The 18,704-nt window shown below is 40.9% G+C and overlaps 2 protein-coding genes across 10 annotated transcripts in view; both read left to right on the top strand.

Moving 5' to 3' along the window:
• Window positions 1–8,379, top strand: part of FASTKD5 (FAST kinase domains 5) — an 11,617-nt gene extending 3,238 nt beyond the window's left edge. For 2 of the 5 annotated variants that reach the window (XM_028498456.2, XM_024117120.3), the window contains exon 2: window positions 5,317–8,379. In XM_028498456.2, coding sequence (XP_028354257.1) covers window positions 5,354–7,798 — 2,445 coding nt within the window. In that variant the 5' untranslated portion in view covers window positions 5,317–5,353 and the 3' untranslated portion in view covers window positions 7,799–8,379. Of the gene's footprint in view, window positions 1–2,694; window positions 2,783–3,980; window positions 4,166–4,789; window positions 5,149–5,316 lie in introns of those variants that run through there. The other 3 variants (XM_055090862.1, XM_007131018.4, XM_028498457.2) reach the window with 3 other exon arrangements.
• UBOX5 (U-box domain containing 5) overlaps window positions 1–18,704 on the top strand; it is a 35,005-nt gene that overhangs the window by 3,239 nt on the left and 13,062 nt on the right. The window contains exons 3-4 of one of the 5 annotated variants that reach the window (XM_028498459.2): window positions 15,733–15,872; window positions 17,903–17,989. The exons of 3 other annotated variants lie outside the window; for them this stretch is intronic. The gene's annotated coding sequence lies outside the window, so the exon portion shown is untranslated. Of the gene's footprint in view, window positions 1–2,694; window positions 2,783–15,732; window positions 15,873–17,902; window positions 17,990–18,704 lie in introns of those variants that run through there. One more of the 5 variants, XM_007127132.4, reaches the window with a different exon arrangement.

Raw genomic sequence — 18,704 nt, 5'->3', positions numbered from 1 at the left:
AGCAGCGAAGCCCGTGTCCAACAACTATTGAGCCTGTGCTCTAGAGCCCATGAGCCACAACTACTAAGCCCATGCGCCAAAACTACTGAAGCCCGTGCACCTAGAGCCTGTGCTCCGCAACAAGAGAAGCCCACACACCACACCGAAGAGTAGCCCCCACTCGCCGCAACTAAAAGAAAGTCCGCGTGCAGCAACGAGGATCCAACGCAGCCAAAAATAAATAAATAAATAAATTTATTAAGAAAAAAAAATACATGGCTTATGTAGTTAAATTCCCTGGTGGCCCAGTGGTTAGGACTCTGCACTTTCACTGCCGAGGGCACAGGTTCAATCCCTGGTCCAGGAACTAAGATTCCACAAGCCATGCAGCGCCGCCAAAAAAAAAAGGCAAATAGTTTGACAGATCTTATAACACTAAAATTAATTCCCTTTCATTTCTCCCTCCATTTTTGTTACCCAGAGTCACTTTTCAACTATTTGCCTGTTTCTTTTGGCATTCATTGGTGTATTTCTAAATAACATTTGTGTTTCTGTTTCTTGATTTCTAGGATATATCTATGTCTATAAAATTTTCTGACTTCTTTGTTATGGACTTTGATGCTCTAGGTCTCTTGTATCACTACTCAGTTTTCTTCTACCCCACTTCCCCTCCCTTTAATGTCCTGACATAGGCTGCTCATAATTTTTGGTGAGGCAGATATTCAAGGTTTATATAAGTAAGATTATGTAAATATTGTTTACAGCTGAGTTAGGAGAGTAATATGATAACATTTTCTGTCTTATACAACTTTTTTGTGTTGTTTGGAATTAATCATTTTTGTTGCTGTTATTGGCTTGGTTTTCCATCTACCTATTACTTGTTCATCCTCAGATTACCCATCAGAAATGTAAATCTTCTCTCCTATGTAATATCCATCTCCTCCAGCATAAACTGGTTGCTCTTTGTGTCTGCTCACAGCTGTAGTCCTGGGATCTTCCTTCATCATTATCTTGGGGTTTCCCTTTACTTCCCTTCTATGTTGAACTTATGTATAAACTTCAATTATAGTTCTCTTTACCTTAATACTGGGGCATCTTGTAAACTCATTCCTTCATGTAGATTTTGGTCTTTGAGATTTTCTTTTTGTTCTTTTGTTTTTTTTTTTTTTTTTTTTTTTTTTTTTTTGCGGTATGCGGGCCTCTCACTGTTGTGGCCTCTCCTGTTGCGGAGCACAGGCTCCGGACGCGCAGGCTCAGCAGCCATGGCTCACGGGCCTAGCTGCTCGGCGGCCTGTGGGATCTTCCCAGACCGGGGCACGAACCCGTGTCCCCTGCATCGGCAGGCGGACTCCCAACCACTGCGCCACCAGGAAAGTCCTCTTTTTGTTCTTTTTATAAGTAGTGTATACTAGTGATAGCTAGGATCTTAGACTATTAGAGGTATGAGGGGCTTTTGGGCTCACCCAGTTCTAGTCCTCTAGCTTCCTGGCACCTGGAAACCGTATAGATTGTTTGGGGTCCTCCCCACACCCCTGTCTGGAATCTGACTCCCCTTCTTGTCTCTCCAACACACTAGCAATGTGGGTTTTGGAATCAGATAATCTTTGATGTGATGTCAAACCCCATTCTGTCCCTTGGCTGTGTAATCTTCAGCAGGTTTCTTAATCTTGTGAAAACTCTTTTTCCTTATCAACAATATGGAGATAATAAAACTTACCTTACAGAAAAGTTGTAACGATTGGAACTGATGCAGATAAAGCAGCTTTTTCAAGGCTTGGCACAGTGGAGACCCTGAGACAATTGTGGCTCTTGCTATTTCCATCTTGGGACTTAGCCTTTATTTTTTTTTCTTTTTTTTCTTTTTTTTTTTAACGATTGGAACTGATGCAGATAAAGCAGCTTTTTCAAGGCTTGGCACAGTGGAGACCCTGAGACAATTGTGGCTCTTGCTATTTCCATCTTGGGACTTAGCCTGTATTTTTTTTTCTTTTTTTTTTTTTTTTTTTTTTGGCTGTGCCATGCAGCATGTGGAATCTTAGTTCCCAGACCAGGGATTGAACCCGCGCCCCCCTGCATTGGAAGCGTGAAGTCTTATCACTGGACCAGCAGGGAAGTCCCTTAGCTTGTATCAAAAAGAGCCACATCAATTCAAAACACTGGATCTACACCAGTCAAACGATGTTCCACATGGTTCTTTTGTTCATTTCAGGACCACATACAGTAATCTCATTAAGTACTCTTAGGTAGTATTAATTGCAGTAACTTAAATTATTTAATGTGCTTTAATATTATATTATTTATAAAAGTATTTGTTAAATTAATCCATGTACTCTTGTATTTAACAGTTTTAACCCCAGTAAAAAGGAAAAAAAAGTGAATTTATCAAAGGTGTAGCAGAAAGTCTCCCAACAAAGAAGCTACATAGTTACTTTCCTTTTATATAATTATTGGGTTGGCCAAAAAGTTTATTTGGGAAAACCCGAATGAACTTTTTTGCCAACCCAGTATATTTTAAGTGATGGCACTTGTTGTGTTCTGTTTGTTCCACTGACTATTTGTATGTACTTTTCCATGTGTTGATGCCTGACACACACTTATTCTGTAAATCACCCTCCTTGTTCTGGAGAGACATATGGGTTTTCAGTTTTTTGCTATTGTTAAAAAAAATTTTTTTTGTCTTTTTTTTTTTTTTTTTTAAGTTATTTCTTCAGATCTAGTTCCCAAGATGAGAAGAAGGACTTTGAACAATTGCTTTAGTTGCACGTTGTGTTGAACTAAATTTAGATTCCAGGTTCCGAAACAGGTATTCTTTCTTTCTTTCTTTTTTTCTTTCTTTGGCTGCGTCAGGTTTCAGTTGCAGCATGCAGGACCTTTGTTGCGGCATGCGGGCATTGCGGTGTGCAGGCTTCTCTCTCGTGGCACGCAGGCTCCAGAGTGCGCGGGCTCAGTAGTTGTGGCATGCGGGCTTAGTTGCCCTGTGGCATGTGGGATCTTAGTTCCCCGACCAGGGATCGAACCCACATCCCCTCCATTGGAAGGTGGATTCTTAACCACTGGACCACCAGGGAAGTCCTCTGAAACAGGTATTCTTAAAAGCCCTGTTCTGTCAGCTGAAGAGTTCCATTAATTGCTCTCTCCTTTGTTCCCACCATGCCTGTGCTGCAATATTAATTGAGATTCCTAGTGACTATTTTGAGGCATAAATCTTTAATTATCATCTAAGTGTTAAAGAAAAAATTATTTCAGTACTGTTTTTCTGATGTCTTCTAATTTTTAAAAAGTTGGCCGTATGCATTCATAGGAGTAAGCTAATGGTCTGTAGCAAACTTTTTCTGTAAAGAGCCAGATAGTAAATATTTTATGCTTTGTAGGCCGTATATTCTCTGCCAAAATTACTCAACTCTGCTCTTGTAGTGAGAAAGCAGCCATAGACAATATTTAACAAATGGCCTGGCTATGTTCCGATAAAACTTTACTTAGAAAAACAGATGGAGGGCTAGATTTGGGCTCTGAGCCATAGTTTGCTAACACCTGATCTATAGCATCTGGACCCACAGATTGAAACATAGTGGGCAGAATGGTCCCCTGGCCACAGTAAGAAACCAAGCGTATAAAGATTTGGCATGAGAGAATTCCGTTCTGGTTCACAAAGAAATTAGAGCGTACATTTCTGCCATCCAGAGAAGCCTGTGTAGCTGGGCTACCTGAAAAAAGCTACTGGCCTGCCCTGCAGTCCTCTATTTATTATACTGTGGGCTCTGGAAGGAAGGGACTGACGGGAGTAGCTTAGGCATTTTCAGAAAGTCATTCTGGCACCCTCAGAACCCTCATGGGGTTTTCTGCAGCAAGAGCCCTGTCTGGTCCATATCTTGGCAGCTTAGGGCTCCCTGGGTTTTCTTTGTCAGACCTTGGCATTTCTCAAGTGGAGGGAAAGACAATAAACATTGAAAGCAAGAGTACAGCGGAGTCATTTTCATACCCTCTCATGGTTTCTACTATAGGAGAAAAATGGGACTTGGGCTGCTCACAGGCAGGATAATCAACACCTGACTCACTGGAAGCATTGCTAATCTGCCTCCTCCAGAGGAAAGCTGTGCTGCCCCCTTGTCAGCAGGGCAGTTGCATGAATTGGTGCTCCCTGAGCCCAGCTTTGAGATGCTCTTTGTGTCCCACCCATGAATTGACAGTGAGTAGGGCCTGGACCTTCTGCCCTCCCCCACCAAAGTGGGTGAGGTTTTTTTTTTAAATTTTTATTGGAGTATCGTTGCTTTACAATGCTGTGTTAGTTTCTGCTATATAGCAAAGTGAATCAGTTATACATATACATATATCCCCTCTTTTTTAGTTTTCCTTCCCATTTAGGTCACCACAGTAGAGCACTGAGTCGAGTTCCCTGTGCTGTACAGTAGGTTCTCATTAGTTATCTATTTTATGCATAGTAGTGTATATATGTCAATCCCAATCTCCCAGTTCATCCCACTCCCCACCCTTGGTATCCATACATTTGTTTTCTATGTCTGTGTCTCTATTTCTTCTTTGCAGATAAGTTCATCTGTACCATTTTTTGTAGATTCCACATATAAGCTATATTATATGATATTTGTTTTTCTCTTTCTGACTTAATTCACTGTGTATGATGGTCTCTAGGTCTATCCATGTCTGCAAATGGCACAATTTCATTCCTTGTGAGTGAGTTTTTGAGTTTACTTCCCAAGTACATGACTACTCTGTGATAGTGATTTAGACTGGAGAGGTCTGGAAGGTGAATAGGCATCTTCTAAGAGGTACAGGAGCAGCATTAGAACAACCAAATTCTGTAATCAAAAGGAGGAACAGGGAACGTTATTGTGGGTATAATTAATTAAACTTTACCCCAAATCCCACTTTTGACTTTAGCTGTTAGTATGGCAGCTTTTACCAACTTTTTTATTCTCCAAGTATGCTCTTTATGTGTTGATATCAAAGGGGTGGAATAGATTGTTCACTTTTGTTCCCAGCTTTCTTTTTGGAAATCTGCCTGCCTCCTTCCTGTTGGATGTTAGTGGAACAGCTGTTTCTAAGCATAAAGGAAGTCTGTCCAGAGGACAAAGGAAGTTCAGACTGAGGAGCAGTCTGAAGAACTGCCCAATAGTACCTTGGGTTTGGGGCTTTCCTGTGCCTTTATGCAAGGTACATGGGGTTTATCCTTGATGTATGCTGTCTTGTGGTTTGGGCGTTCACCAGCATTGAACTTACTTGAGTGGACAGTGGTGTAGTTTTAATCCATTTTTTATAGTGTGTAAATTTTGGTATTATGATAGGTGGAAGCCACTTACTCTTCATCTACCCTTCTTTCAGTATCTGGCACCAATTCTGGCCCAGTCATTTGTGATCCATGGCTCTTGTGATATGCCGAAGATTTCCAGGCAGTTTCTGTGGAATGCCTTCCCATCCAGCTCTAATCAAGAACCATGTAAACAAGAAATTGCTTGGTCAAACCTGTGAGGACTGTGTTCTGACTACCAAAATGATCAGTACTGACACCAGAATGGCAGCCACTCTCAAGCTGTTAAAACCTTTAAGATATAGAGCTTTTTGCAATCCTTTTACCTACAGTGCAACCCAAAGTGTGGCATGTTGGAATATGAGAAGCTGCACATGGCGCAAAGGACAGGACTCTCCAGAAAACAGCCTCTGCCATCCTGCCAAAAAAGTTAACATTTGTAGCACCTCTGCTTCTGGGAGAATAATGACAATTAGCAGTACCCTCCCCGGTTTGGAATTCAGCAGGGCTTCTGCCTCTAAGGCCAGCACGTTGAAGCCGGGCTCACCCAGGGCCATGAGAGTTGATGAAGAGGATGTAGAAACTTTTGATTCCTTTGAAGACCCTCGAGTTTTCCTACAGCTAAGACCAGAATACCAGCTTCACAGCTATAACAGGTCTGAGACTTGTCAGCCCCTGTCTGTTTCAGAAGGTGAACTAATTTTGCACAAAGTCACAGTTTATCAAGATAATCTCCAGCCTCAAATTATTGCTGACTATTTTTGTAAGCTGAGCTCTTTGCCTGCAGAGCAGCATCGTGTTTTGCTGTCCAGTGCCAGCTTTGCTCTGCTCTGCCAGCTGAGTGTGAAAAACATAAATCTCTTTGATGCCCCAGATCTGATCAGTATTTTGAAAGCCTTTGTCAGTTTAGGAATTCCTCATTCCCATTCAATGCTAGATGTGTTTGAAACCAAATTTTGCCATAAGGTATGGGAGGTGAGTCTGGACCAACTTCTCTTGGTGGCTGACCTCTGGCGGTACTTGGGCCGCAGAGTACCTCGGTTTTTAAAAATCTTTTTTAGTTATCTTAATTTGCACTGGAAAGAGCTATCCTTGTCCCAGCTGATTCACTTAATTTATATTATAGGTGAAAGTCGTCAGGCACCCCAGGACCTAATGAAAAAATTGGAATCATTAATCCTCAAGTATATAGATTTGATCAATTTAGAGGAGGTTGGTACAATCTGTTTGGGGTTTTTTAAATCAAGTAGTAGTCTCTCTGAATTTGTCATGCGGAAAATTGGAGACCTGGCTTGTGCTGACATGCAGCATCTGAGTAGTTACGCCTTAGTGAATATTCTTAAAATGTTCCGTTTCACTCATGTGGATCACGTAAATTTCATGAAGCAGTTTGGACAGATTGCTCCTCAGCGAATTCCTTCCCTGGGAGTTCAAGGTGTCATGCACCTGACTCTTGCCTGCTCGGCCTTACGCATCCTGGATGAAGGGGTAATGAATGCTGTGGCTGCTTCTTTGCCTCCTAGGGTAGCATACTGTCGAAGTAAAGATGTTGCCAAGATTCTGTGGTCATTTGGAACTCTGAATTATAAGCCACCCAATGCAGAAGAGTTTTATTCTAGCCTGATAAATGAGATTCACAGAAAGATGCCTGAGTTCAACCGATACCCAGAACACCTGCTCACCTGCCTGCTGGGCCTGGCATTTTCTGAGTACTTTCCAATAGAGCTCATAGATTTTGCTTTGAGTCCAGGGTTTGTCAGGTTAGCTCAGGAGAGAAGTAAGTTTGAGGTCACCAAGGAGCTGTATACTCTTGATGGTACAGTTGGCATTGAGTGTCCAGATTACAGAGGCAATCGTCTTAGTTCTCACCTTCAGCAAAAGGCATTGGAAATGCTGTGGAATTTAGCAAGGAAGGATATGAACTCAAAGCCTGAATTCCTAGAAGCTCTCTTTTTACTTGAGACCATGTTGGGTGGGCCCCAGTATGTCAAACACCATATGATTTTGCCTCATACCCGATCTTCTGATTTAGAGGTTCAGCTTGATGTTAACATGAAGCCATTACCATTTAACAGAGAAGCCACACCAACTGAAGATGTAGCCAAATTAAGGCTTAAGCATGTGGGAATCAGCCTTACAGATGATTTGATGAATCAGCTACTAAAAGGGAAATCAAGAGGGCATTTGCAAGGGGAAACTGAGTCAGACAGTGGGCAGCAGCCCATGAAATTAGAGGAGGAGGCAGCCATACCTATGTGGGGCTCCCTTTGCAGTACGGCAGACAGATTGGAGGCCATGGAGATGGATGGCCTGTGCCCCCCGGCTTGCAGGCAGGCCCCACAAGTGAAGCTGGCTATTCAGTTGACAAACAAGAACCAGTATTGCTATGGTTCCAGGTATCTGCTTGGACTACATAATATGAAGAGGCGGCAGCTGAATCAGCTTGGATACCGTGTGGTGGAGTTATCTCACTGGGAATGGCTCCCACTACTGAAACGAACTCGCTTAGAAAAGCTGGCGTTTCTCCACGAGAAAGTGTTCACCTCTGCTCTCTGAAGGGCCTTCAGGGTCATTTCTAGTCATAAATGCTGTAGATGTGCACTGTGCCAGGTGTTGTGAAATAGTTATAAAAGCCAGAATGTAGATTTGGTAATAAAATCATCTGTTGAGGAGACTTAGTTGTGTTCTTGTCTGTGGCAGATAGAAGCTAGCATACATTACTGTGAATTAATTGTAACCTGGTTCAGTTGCATAAGTTGCTGTTAATTTGTGCAGGTAAATAATAAACATCTTAAAATGTCTTATGGTCAAGTAACTCCTATCTCATTTTCCTTTCTGTTTACCGGCCTCATCTCATGGTTATTTTGAATTTTTAGGACAGAAGTATTGTCAGGCATTGTCTAAAGCTCATTTTAAAAAAGTGGTTTTCTTATACTTTGTTTTAAATAAGAATCTTTTACAGCTTCACTTACATTTCAACATTTTTCCCCCATGCATGTTTTCTTCACACCCTCTAAAATTAAAGTCCTTTTCATTTTCGTTTAGATTTGGTTGGTTGTCCTTAGTTGCTGGTTCTACCTGTTTCAAAGAGCCATTTCAGAATTACCTTAATATCTTCCTCTTAGCCCCCTTGTCTGCATTTCTACTTCTCTTTCATAGTTCCTCCTCGCCCCACTCCCAAGGATATTTTCTCCTTAAAATTGGACCTAGAAGAGTAGAATTACATGAGTGCCTGTTGGGCCAGTGTTTCCCAAATCTGATGACTAGGCAGAATGTTTCTCATGGCAAGTAGCTCTGACAAGAAGGAAATGTGTTACTCCCATAATAGGTAGTCTAGGGGGCTTCAGGTTTGTATTAGAGCCACAAGCATAAGAAGATTATATATATGTAAGAAACTTAATACAGGTAACTTTTATAAACACTTGGGGTCTATGAGAATTTGTTTTAAAATGGACTTCTCCCACCATTATTTAGGTTTCCTCTCAAAAGTCACTTCCCCATCCATGCTAACTAAAATTACCCCATTGGCCTTTGATCATGCTCTGTCATCTTCAGCTTCATTATCCTCATTGCATTCAGCAGTATCAGAAATTATTCTTTATTTACTTACTGGTTTCCCTGTTGGAAGGTAGCTCCTTGAGTTAACTTTGTCTAGAATTTATCTGCAGTGCCTAGAATGGGTCCTGGGACATAATAATGTTTAGTAAGTGTGGTCGGGGAATTTAGAGTGGTTGAGCATTGCTGGAGAGTTGGGGGTAGAAGGAAGGCAGAGGGTGGGGCTAGAGAGAGAGAGAATATCTGGGTCACAAGCCTTATGGCCTTGCTAAAGAGCCTAGGTTTACAGGGGCTAGAGTGCCTCTAAAGGGTCTAAGTCAGGGAGTAATTGGAGAGATTCATGTTTTAGAAACGTTAGGTAAAAAGCAGTATAGAACTAGATTGAGTGTTGGGGGTGTGCGAGATCAGTCAGGGAGAATATTTCATAAATGTGTGCAAGAGCTCATGTGAGAGACAATGAAGGCCAAAATTATGCGAATGGAAAGTTTACCTTTCAGAGATGTTTGGAAGGGGAAAAAGATCAATACTTGCTAATTGATCAGTTTGGGGAATGATGATTTTAGTGCCTAGATTGATAGGGAGTCAGCAACTAAAATTGAGACTAAAGCAGGAAATGTGTTTGGGTACAGAGTTAATTCTGAGTCTGCCTGGGTCATGCTGAGATGGGCCTCTAGGCAGAGGGGTCCAGGCTGGGGTCTCAAATGGGCATGAACCATTGAGGTCAGATGGCAGAACCATGAGAGAAATTGCCTAGGACAGGTGGAAAGTAGGTTGCTGCAGGTAGGGAGGGGAAAAGATGACCAAGAGTAGAATACCAGAATTTATAGGGAGGGCAAAGCAAAGGGATCCAGTGATAAAGACAGGAAAATAACAGTTAGATAATCAGACTTAGGAAAAAATAGGGGCATAGAAGTAAGTCTGGGCTCCCCAAGACCACTTTCACTAGAATGATTCACAGAACTAAGAAAAACTTATGGGCTTCCCTGGTGGCACGGTGGTTGAGAATCCGCCTGCCGATGCAGGGGACACGGGTTCATACCCTGGGCCGGGAAGATCCCACATGCCACGGAGCGGCTGGGCCCGTGAGCCATGGCCGCTGAGCCTGCGCGTCTGGAGCCTGTGCTCCGCGGCAGGAGAGGCCACAACAGTGAGAGGCCCGCGTACCGCAAAAAAAAAAAAAAGAAAAGAAAAGAAAAACTTACAGTTGTGGTTTATTATAGTGAAAGGATACAGATTAAAATCAGCAAAAGAAAAAGGCACATAGTGTAGAGTCTAGGAGAGGCCAGTCACAAACTTTCAGTTGTCATTGTCCAGTGGAGACATACAGTCTGCTCTTAATTCATCCCAACAATGATGTTTGCCAATACGTACAGATATTGCCAGTCAGGGAAGCTCACCTGAGTCTTGGTGTGCAGGGTTGTTATTTGGGGTCAGTCATGTAGACATGGAGTGAGTGCCCACATGGCTGACCTTAGTTACTCAGTCCCCAGCCCCTCCAGAGGTCCAGCTTATACAGCATGACCCAAGGCTCCCACCATAAATTACTCTGTTAGTGTAAACTATCTGGTGTGGCCCAAGGTCCTAGATGTATATACGACAGTCTTATCAGGTACAATGTTCCAAAGGCTTAGAGATTATATCCCAGGACTTGGTGAAGTTTCTTTGAAATGTGCAAGACTTGAATACCCCAAACCTGCTGGGTTAACTTTTCACTGCACAGAAGCCAAGGATAAAGAGTATTTCAAAAAGGAAAGGGTTTATATAGTCAGTTGCTAGGGAGAGAGCAATTAAGGCAAGAACTGAAAAATCTTCAATCAGTTTAACAACTTGGATATCACTGGTGACCTTAACAATAGCAATTTGAATTGAATTGTCAGGGCAAAAGCCAGACTGCACACCTGTTGAATGAGTGGAGTTAAGGAATGGATTGCAAATATTGAGGCAATTCCTTGGGAACTTTTGAAGGGATGGGGAAACTTGAGCAAGATTTAGAATGGGACTAGGATTGCCAGATAAAATATAGTATGCCCAGTTAAATTTGAATTTCAGATAAGTAGTGAATAATGTTTTGTAAAATACATGTAAAATTGGCCATTTTAAACAAAGTGTACAGTTCAGTGATATTTAGTACATTGATAGTGTTGTGTAGCCAGTCATCACTATCTACTTGCAGAACAGTTTCTTCACCCCCAAAGGAAACTCCATACCCATTAAGCAGTCACCCCACATTTCCCCCTTCCTCAGGCCCTGGCAGCCACTAATCTGCTTTGTCTCTATGGATTTGCATATATGGATATTTCATATAAATGGAATTGTACAATATGCAGCTTTCTGTGTCTGACTTCTACTTAGCATAATATTTTCAAGGTTCATCCATGCTATAGCATGTACTAGTACTTCATTCCTTTTTATGGCCAAAAAATACTCCATTTCATATATATACAATATCTTATTTATCCACTCATCAGTTGATGGACATTGGGTTCTCACATTTTAGCTATTATGAATAGTGCTGCTGTGGACATTCATATACAAATTTTTGTTTGAACACCTGTTTTCAGTACTTTTGGGTATATACCTAGGAGTGAAATTGCTGGGTCATGTATTAATTCTGTGTTTAACTTATTGAGGAACTACCATACTTCCGCAGTGGCTATACCATTTTACATTCCTACCAGAATGTACTAGGGTTCCAATTTCTCCATATCTTTGCTGTTTAAAAAAAATAGCCATCCTAGTGGATGTGAAGTGACATCTCATTGTGGTTTTGATTTGCGTTTCCCTAGTGACTGATGATGTTTAGTATCTTTTCAATCTTAATATCAAGTATTCCAACCCATGAACACAGGATGTCTTTCCATTTACTTAGCTCTTTAATTTCTTTCCTTTTGTTAAAAAAAATAAATTTATTTATTTTGGTTGTGTTGGGTCTTTGTTGCTGTGCATGGGCTTTCTCTCTAGTTGTGGCCAGTGGGGTGCTACTCTTCATTGCGGTGCACAGGCTTCTCATTGCGGTGCCTTCTCTTGTTGCAGAGCACGGGCTCTAGGCTCGCGGGCTTCAGTAGCTGTGGCACGCGGCGGGCTCTAGAGTGCAGGCTCAGTAGTTGTGACGCATGGGCTTAGTTGCTCCGCAGCATGTGGGATCTTCCCGGACCAGGGCTCGAACCCGTGTCCCCTGCATTGGCAGGCGGATTCTTAACCACTGCGCCACCAGGGAAATCCAGTCTTTAATTTCTTTCAACAACATTTTGTAGTTTTCAGTGTATAAGTTTTGCACCTTCTCAGTTAAATTTATTCCTAAGTATTTTATTCTTTTTGATGCTATTGTAGATAGAATTTTCTTAATTTCCTTTATGAATTGCTCATTGCTAGTGTATAGAAATAAAACTGATTTACCCTGCACCTTTGCTCAATTCTTTTATTAGCTCTTCTAAGTTTTGTGTATGTATATGTGTATATTCTTTAGGATTTTCTATATATGGGATCATGTCATCTGTATATAGAGATTGTTTTACTTCTTCCTTTCCACTTTGGATACTTTTTAATTTCATTTTCTTCCCTAATTGCTCTGGCTAGAACTTCTAGACAAAGTTGAATCGTAGTGGTGAAAGCAGGCATCCTCGTCTTGTTCCGGATCTTAGGGGGAATGCTTTTAGTCTTTCACCACTGAGTATGATATTAGCTGTGGATTTTTCGTAAATGTCCTTTATTGTGTTGAGGAAGTTCCTTTCTATTTGTAGTTTGCTGAATGTGCAATAAATAATTTTTTAGTGTAAGTATGTCCCAAGTAGTACATGGAACATTCTTATACTAAACAAACAACCAAAAAAATCCATCATTTATCCAAATTTCAGATTTCAGTGAGCATTTAAATTTTTATTTGCTAAATTGACAACCCTAAGAAAGACAAGGCTGGGTTCTTTTGAGGTGGCTGATGGGGGCAGAAGAGACTTGAACGTTGTTTACATGTTGAAGAAAGGGTCCAATAGAGATAAGCTGAAGATTCAAGAGAGAGGCAAGTACAGATGGAATAAGGCCCTGGAGAAGGACAGAGTTAGGGTCAGGTTTGTATGTGAGGAGCTTGGTTGCCTTACCTGGGTTCCCATATCATTTTTCTGACACTGCTATTAAGGTACCGAGTAAATGGTATTAGAACCCTTCCCCATTTGTGCCTTGTTTTGATCCTGTGAGTTTCTTAAGAGTAAAAACTGTGTGCACTTGTGCCTAGCAGAGTATCTAGCACATATTAAACTCTTGAAGGGTGAATTGGCTCCAGGTGTATAACATTGCAGGCTTCTTTTGGGCCTACACCTGTGTTCTGGTCTTCCTGCTTCTGTCTCATCGGTGGGTGGCTATGTGGGATATGCTGGGACAGCTGTCTTTCATTTTAACCAGCTATTAAAAAAATGCACACGTCAGATTTTTTACTTGGATGGACAAGTAACTCAATTTAGAAATTATAAGAAGTATTGTACTTCTTTAAAAGCTGAAATGCCCAATTTATGAAATTGCTCAGTGCCTTGGTATTCCACCCACTCTTTGATGCTAAGTGCTTTTCTCTTATTTGACAGGTAATCTTTTTTTTTTAATTCTGTAACCTTTTTGAGCCTAGTCTTTAAAATATGTGTATCTGCCAGAATTACTTTCCATTACATTTTCATGAGACTCAAAAATCAGCTTGTATAACTCAGCTATGGCAACTTCTTTGTAAGCCAAAGGAAGATGGATGCACAGGTGTCCAGAAAGTGTCATGGTCACCTTATTCTCTTCTAAGTTATCCCTCCACACTTCCCCACCTCTAGGTTCTGAGTCTTCAGCAACAAAAAGGTTTGCTTGGCTGCTTTAAGCTCCAAAGAAGCACAGACAGAAACCTTCCAGATAGGATGTCCCAGTTTGCTTGCGACTTTCCTGGTTTTAGCACTGAAAGTTCCACGTTCTGAAAAAAATAAAGAAAATGTCAAGGGAAAAACAGACTGCTAGTTTATTTCTAAGTAGTTTGTACTTTGATATTCTTCTTTGATATCTTCAGAAAGCCATTTGCAAAGATAGCCCCTCATATAGTACAAAAAAATAGTGTGAACACATCAGCCAGAGGAAAGGAAAACCCCTCGAAGGGTGAATTGCCTCTAAGTGGTTCAAAATTGCTGTTGTCATCTCAGAGGTCAATGGCAGACTTTTTATTAGTGTCATTTCTCTCCCTAGTTATAAACCTTCTATGACTTTCCTCTGACCAGTAGCTTTCAAATTCTTTTACTACAGCGCTTAGTAAGAAATACGTTTTTGGGCTTCCCTGGTGGCGCAGTGGTTGAGAGTCTGCCTGCCGATGCAGGGGACACGGGTTTGTGCCCCGGTCCGGGAGGGTCCTGCATGCCGCGGAGCGGCTGGGCCCGTGGGCCATGGCCGCTGGGCCTGCGCGTCCGGAGCCTGTGCTCCGCAATGGGAGAGGCCACAACAGTGAGAGGCCCGCGTACCGCAAAAAAAAAAAAAAAGAAATACGTTTTTCATCAGAACCCAGAATAGATAGTGTTTCATACGTACATATATCTGAAACTAAAGTTTCACAAAATACTGATCACCCTCATGTATGATGCATTCTGACCTTTTCTTTCTTTTCTCCTTAATTTTTTAAAATGCTGGTTACGGCTCAGTAATTTGGGTTCTTGATTCTTGATCTGCAGTTTGGAAACATACTGCCTCCGCCCACCAGGTAAAGTAGTCTAAAGCCCCTTGGCATGTCATTCAGGGCCCTTCCCATCTCTACCATCTGCCTTTCCAGCCGTGCTTCCTCCAGCTAAGTGGCATACTCGGCATTTTCTGGATTGGCCTCACGTTGTCCTGTTTCTGTGCCTTGACTCTTACTGGTCCTTTTCCCTAGTGCCCTTCCCATTTTGTTCCTGTTCTTGTCTCTTGACTCCTATAGTCAAGCACATATTGTATGATTTACCACTAGTATGTGGTATCTGTCCTTCTTCAAAGTTGCCCATGAGGTCAGACTTGTGTCTTAGTTGTCTCTAGTTCAAACGTTACTCCTGTGAATTCTTCCCTGACTTCTGGGTATACCTTTGGCCAATGTTTTCAGTCTTTTTCATCAAAAGCCACAGTACATTTTATATTGAACCTAGTATATATTTGTTATATGTATTTGTGTAAAACTGAAACAAAAGTCTCATGAAATAATACACTATGTGCACTTTGGTATTTTGTACTTTTTTAGTTCATATTTCTTTTCTTCAACCTATAACTTGATTTTAAAACAACAAATTGAAAAACATTGATTAGACCATCCTTCCCTACTCTTAATGTCATCTGTGAAAAGCTCTGTTACAAACCTTTGTATTCCATAATCACTGTTGGAAGGAAGTTTGTAATGCTTCAAGACTTGAGGACAGGACCGTGTTATTTAACTTTTTTCCCCCACAAAAAGACTTACAGAGAATATTTACTGCAGCTTTTTTTCATTGTAAAAAAATTAAAAATATAAGTAATAGGTCAGTGGAGAAATAAACTGTGTTTTAGTCATACAGTGGAATACTATGAAGAAGTTAAAATGAACAAACTAGATATACACATTTCAACATGAAAAAACTTAAAATAATAATGCTTAATAGAAAAGTATGTTGCAAGATAATACACGGTAAATTATCATTAAGGTACATTAATGAGACATGAATGTGGCAAAATGATAGAATTTGCTAAATCTAGGTGGTGGGTAGAAGAGTGTCTACTATGTTATATTCTTTACCTTTTTATCTAAAATATTTTGTAACAAAAAATCTTTGTAATGAAAATTGATATCTGCTTATAAATATTTATTATCTTGCTATCTTATAATGCCATATTGTCTGGCTCCAAGCTGCTTCTCTGAACTGCAGGGCACTTTAGCCATGATCTGTGGTCCCCAGCTTATACTCAGACACGGTCTCTCTTGTACTTAGATGCCAAATTTGGATAAGGAGCCTATAATTTGTAAGTATTCACTGGAGAGTGTTTGCAGTGAATTCAGGTAGCTTGGCTATTCCGTAGGCAGAGCTGAGGAGCCCGTCTTCCTGGATGAGACTGTTTGCATTTTCATATGGTGAGCCATTCTTTTTTTTCTGTGTTAAGCATTAAGGCAGGAAATACTTGGCCTTAAAAGATCAGGAGTGTTGGAACCAGAGAGAGGAAAAGATCATACACAGACCTCAGTGGAAACCAGAGTCATATAGAATCCTACAATGTTTGGGCATCACTATTTCCTAAAGAAACAGATACCATGATTTGTAAGATTTTCTTTAAAGGGTCTGCTACTCTCATCTTGTAATGGCACAGTCACTTGTTTCAGTTTGCTCTCCAGTCCTAATTTGTTTTCAGTCACTTTTTCCCCAATTATTCTTTATTATTATTATTATTATTTTATTATTATTGTTATTAGTCTATTTAAGAGTAGTTTTAGGCTTACAGAAAAATTGATCAAATAATACAGAGTACCCATATACGTCCTCTCCCTTGCATAGTTTCCCTATTATTAACATCTTGCATTAATTTGGTATATCTATTATAATTGGTAAGCCAATATTGATTTATTATTATTATTATTTTTTTTTTCGGTACGCGGGCCTCTCACTGCTGTGGCCTCTCCCATTGCGGAGCACAGGCTCCGGACACGCAGGCTCAGCGGCCATGGCTCACGGGCCCAGACGCTCCGCGGCATGTGGGATCTTCCCAGACCGGGACACGAACCCGTATCCCCTGCATTGGCAGGCGGACCCCCAACCACTGCGCCACCAGGGAAGCCCGATATATTATTTTTATCTGACATCCATAATTTACATTAAGGTTTATTCTTTGTGTTGTACAGTTCTGTGGATTTTCACAAATGTATAATGCCATGTATTACAGTGTCATACAGAATAGTTTCACCACCTGACCATTTCATTTTTATCTCCACTCCAGTTCCTAGCATAGGGCTTGTAAATGTTACATGAATGTGCAGTGTTATCTCATCTAAAATTAAATATGACCAATCAAATTCAGTAGAGTTTGAAAAACATTTAAAGAACAATCTTCCACAACCACCTAGAGCCTATCTTGGGAATAAAAAGATGGCTTAAAATTGGAAATTTTGGGACTCCCTGGTGGCACAGTGGTTAAGAATCCGCCTGCCAATGCAGGAGACACGGGTTCGAGCCCTGGTCCAGGAAAATCCCACGTTCCACGGAGCGGCTAAGCCCGTGCACAACAACTACTGAGCCTGCGCTCTAGAGCCCGCGAGCCACAACTACGGAGCCCGCGTGCCACAACTATCAAAGCCCGTGCACCTAGAGCCCGTGCTCCACAACAATGAGCCACCACAATGAGAAAGCCCGGGCACTGCAATGAAGAGTAGCCCCGCTTGCCGCAACTAGAGAAAGCCCACGCGCAGCACCAAAGACCCAATGCAGCCAATAAATAAATAAATAAATTTATTTATTTTAAAAATCAAGTTATACTAAGACCAAACAAAAGGACAAAATCTGCTTAATATTTTTATCTTAGTATTACATAATAATAGTAAAAAGTTGCAAACAACCAAAATGTCCACCTAAAAGAGGATGGTTTATTATTTATTTATACCCCATCCTGTTCCAAAATGATTTTAAGGTAGCTTTCACAACATACATTATGATATAAAAATGAGTAAAGAATTCAGGCAGAGAGAAATTTGAGTGATGGGCCACAGATTTCATTCTGAGTTTTCTAGTAGCCAAAGTAAAGATAAGATCATGATCAATTATATGATTCATATTCATACTTAAAGTATTGAGTTGATTGGAAGAAGCAACTGTTCCTAATACTGAGACCAAAGAGAGAATTTTCTCATGGGTCTCAAAGAGAGGATGCCATGCAGAATAGGGAATGATCATTTTGACAACCTAATAAAACAGCACCCAACTTTATAGAGCTGTTTCATGTAAAATTCCTTGCTAACAGCCACACAGAACCAGTGAACTATTTGGTAAAGAGTATTTGCAGTGGGGCAAGGAATGTGGTCACATCTGGGCAACTGCATCTCATGCTACCATTTACTATTGAGTTGGATACTCAGATAAGTTTTGAAGGCTTTTCCATTTGGCTTCATACTCACAGGAAAGCTCTTCATCATGGCTCCAAGAAGACCCCCGCCCAACTTCTTCTGGTCCTGGCATTTACATTCTCAGATAAATGAATATCATGGTATGTAGAATAAATCAAAGTGAAATGTCTAAGTAGATGACAGAAGGTAGGAAGAATGTATATGTTAGTGAAATCAGTGCCTCCCACTGAGAAATCAAATCAGTACTTCAGTGGGTTGGCATTGTTACCTCTGCCAGAGTTAGTTTTTGTCTCTGAAAGTCAGAGAAAAGGTCTCGGATGTGGACTGTGGGGATAGAAATGATTGCAGACTAGAGATGATTGCCTTTATCTTACTAATATGAACCACCTCTCAGTATTTTGGTATTATAACACAGTTTCTTTCTCTTTGTTTTTTCTTACCAAAGCCCCCTCCCATCAGGGCAAAGAAGGGAGAAGAGAACTGCCTGTGACAGTGAAAAGAAAACCCTTGCAAACCCCAGAGCGGGCTAACTTCACTGCTTTACCTAGAACCAGCTTAGTTCTGCACTTGGAAATCTGTCGTGTCACCACCTGTGTCAATATCATATTGTCTGTTTTCCTTTGGCAAATCTTAGGCTTGCTTTTTTAGGAGAAATGTTTTGTTTCCTTGGTCTGGGCTGTATATTCATTTTAATACTTCTGTATTAAACTCAATGGCTTAATTTTTCATTTAAAACAAAACAAAAACTTAACAAGAAGCCACTGCCCTAGTTGGGCGGAAGAACTGAGGGAAGTGCTGCTCTAAATGAGCTCTGGTTTCCTGACCAAAAGGAGGTATATACAATGGCCCTGAGAA

The sequence above is a fragment of the Physeter macrocephalus genome, chromosome 14 (genome assembly GCF_002837175.3).
Source record: "Physeter macrocephalus isolate SW-GA chromosome 14, ASM283717v5, whole genome shotgun sequence".
Classification (NCBI taxonomy): Eukaryota; Metazoa; Chordata; class Mammalia; order Artiodactyla; family Physeteridae; genus Physeter; species Physeter macrocephalus.
The sequence above is the reverse complement of the archived record's forward strand: the minus strand, read 5'-3'. Positions and strand labels throughout refer to the sequence as shown.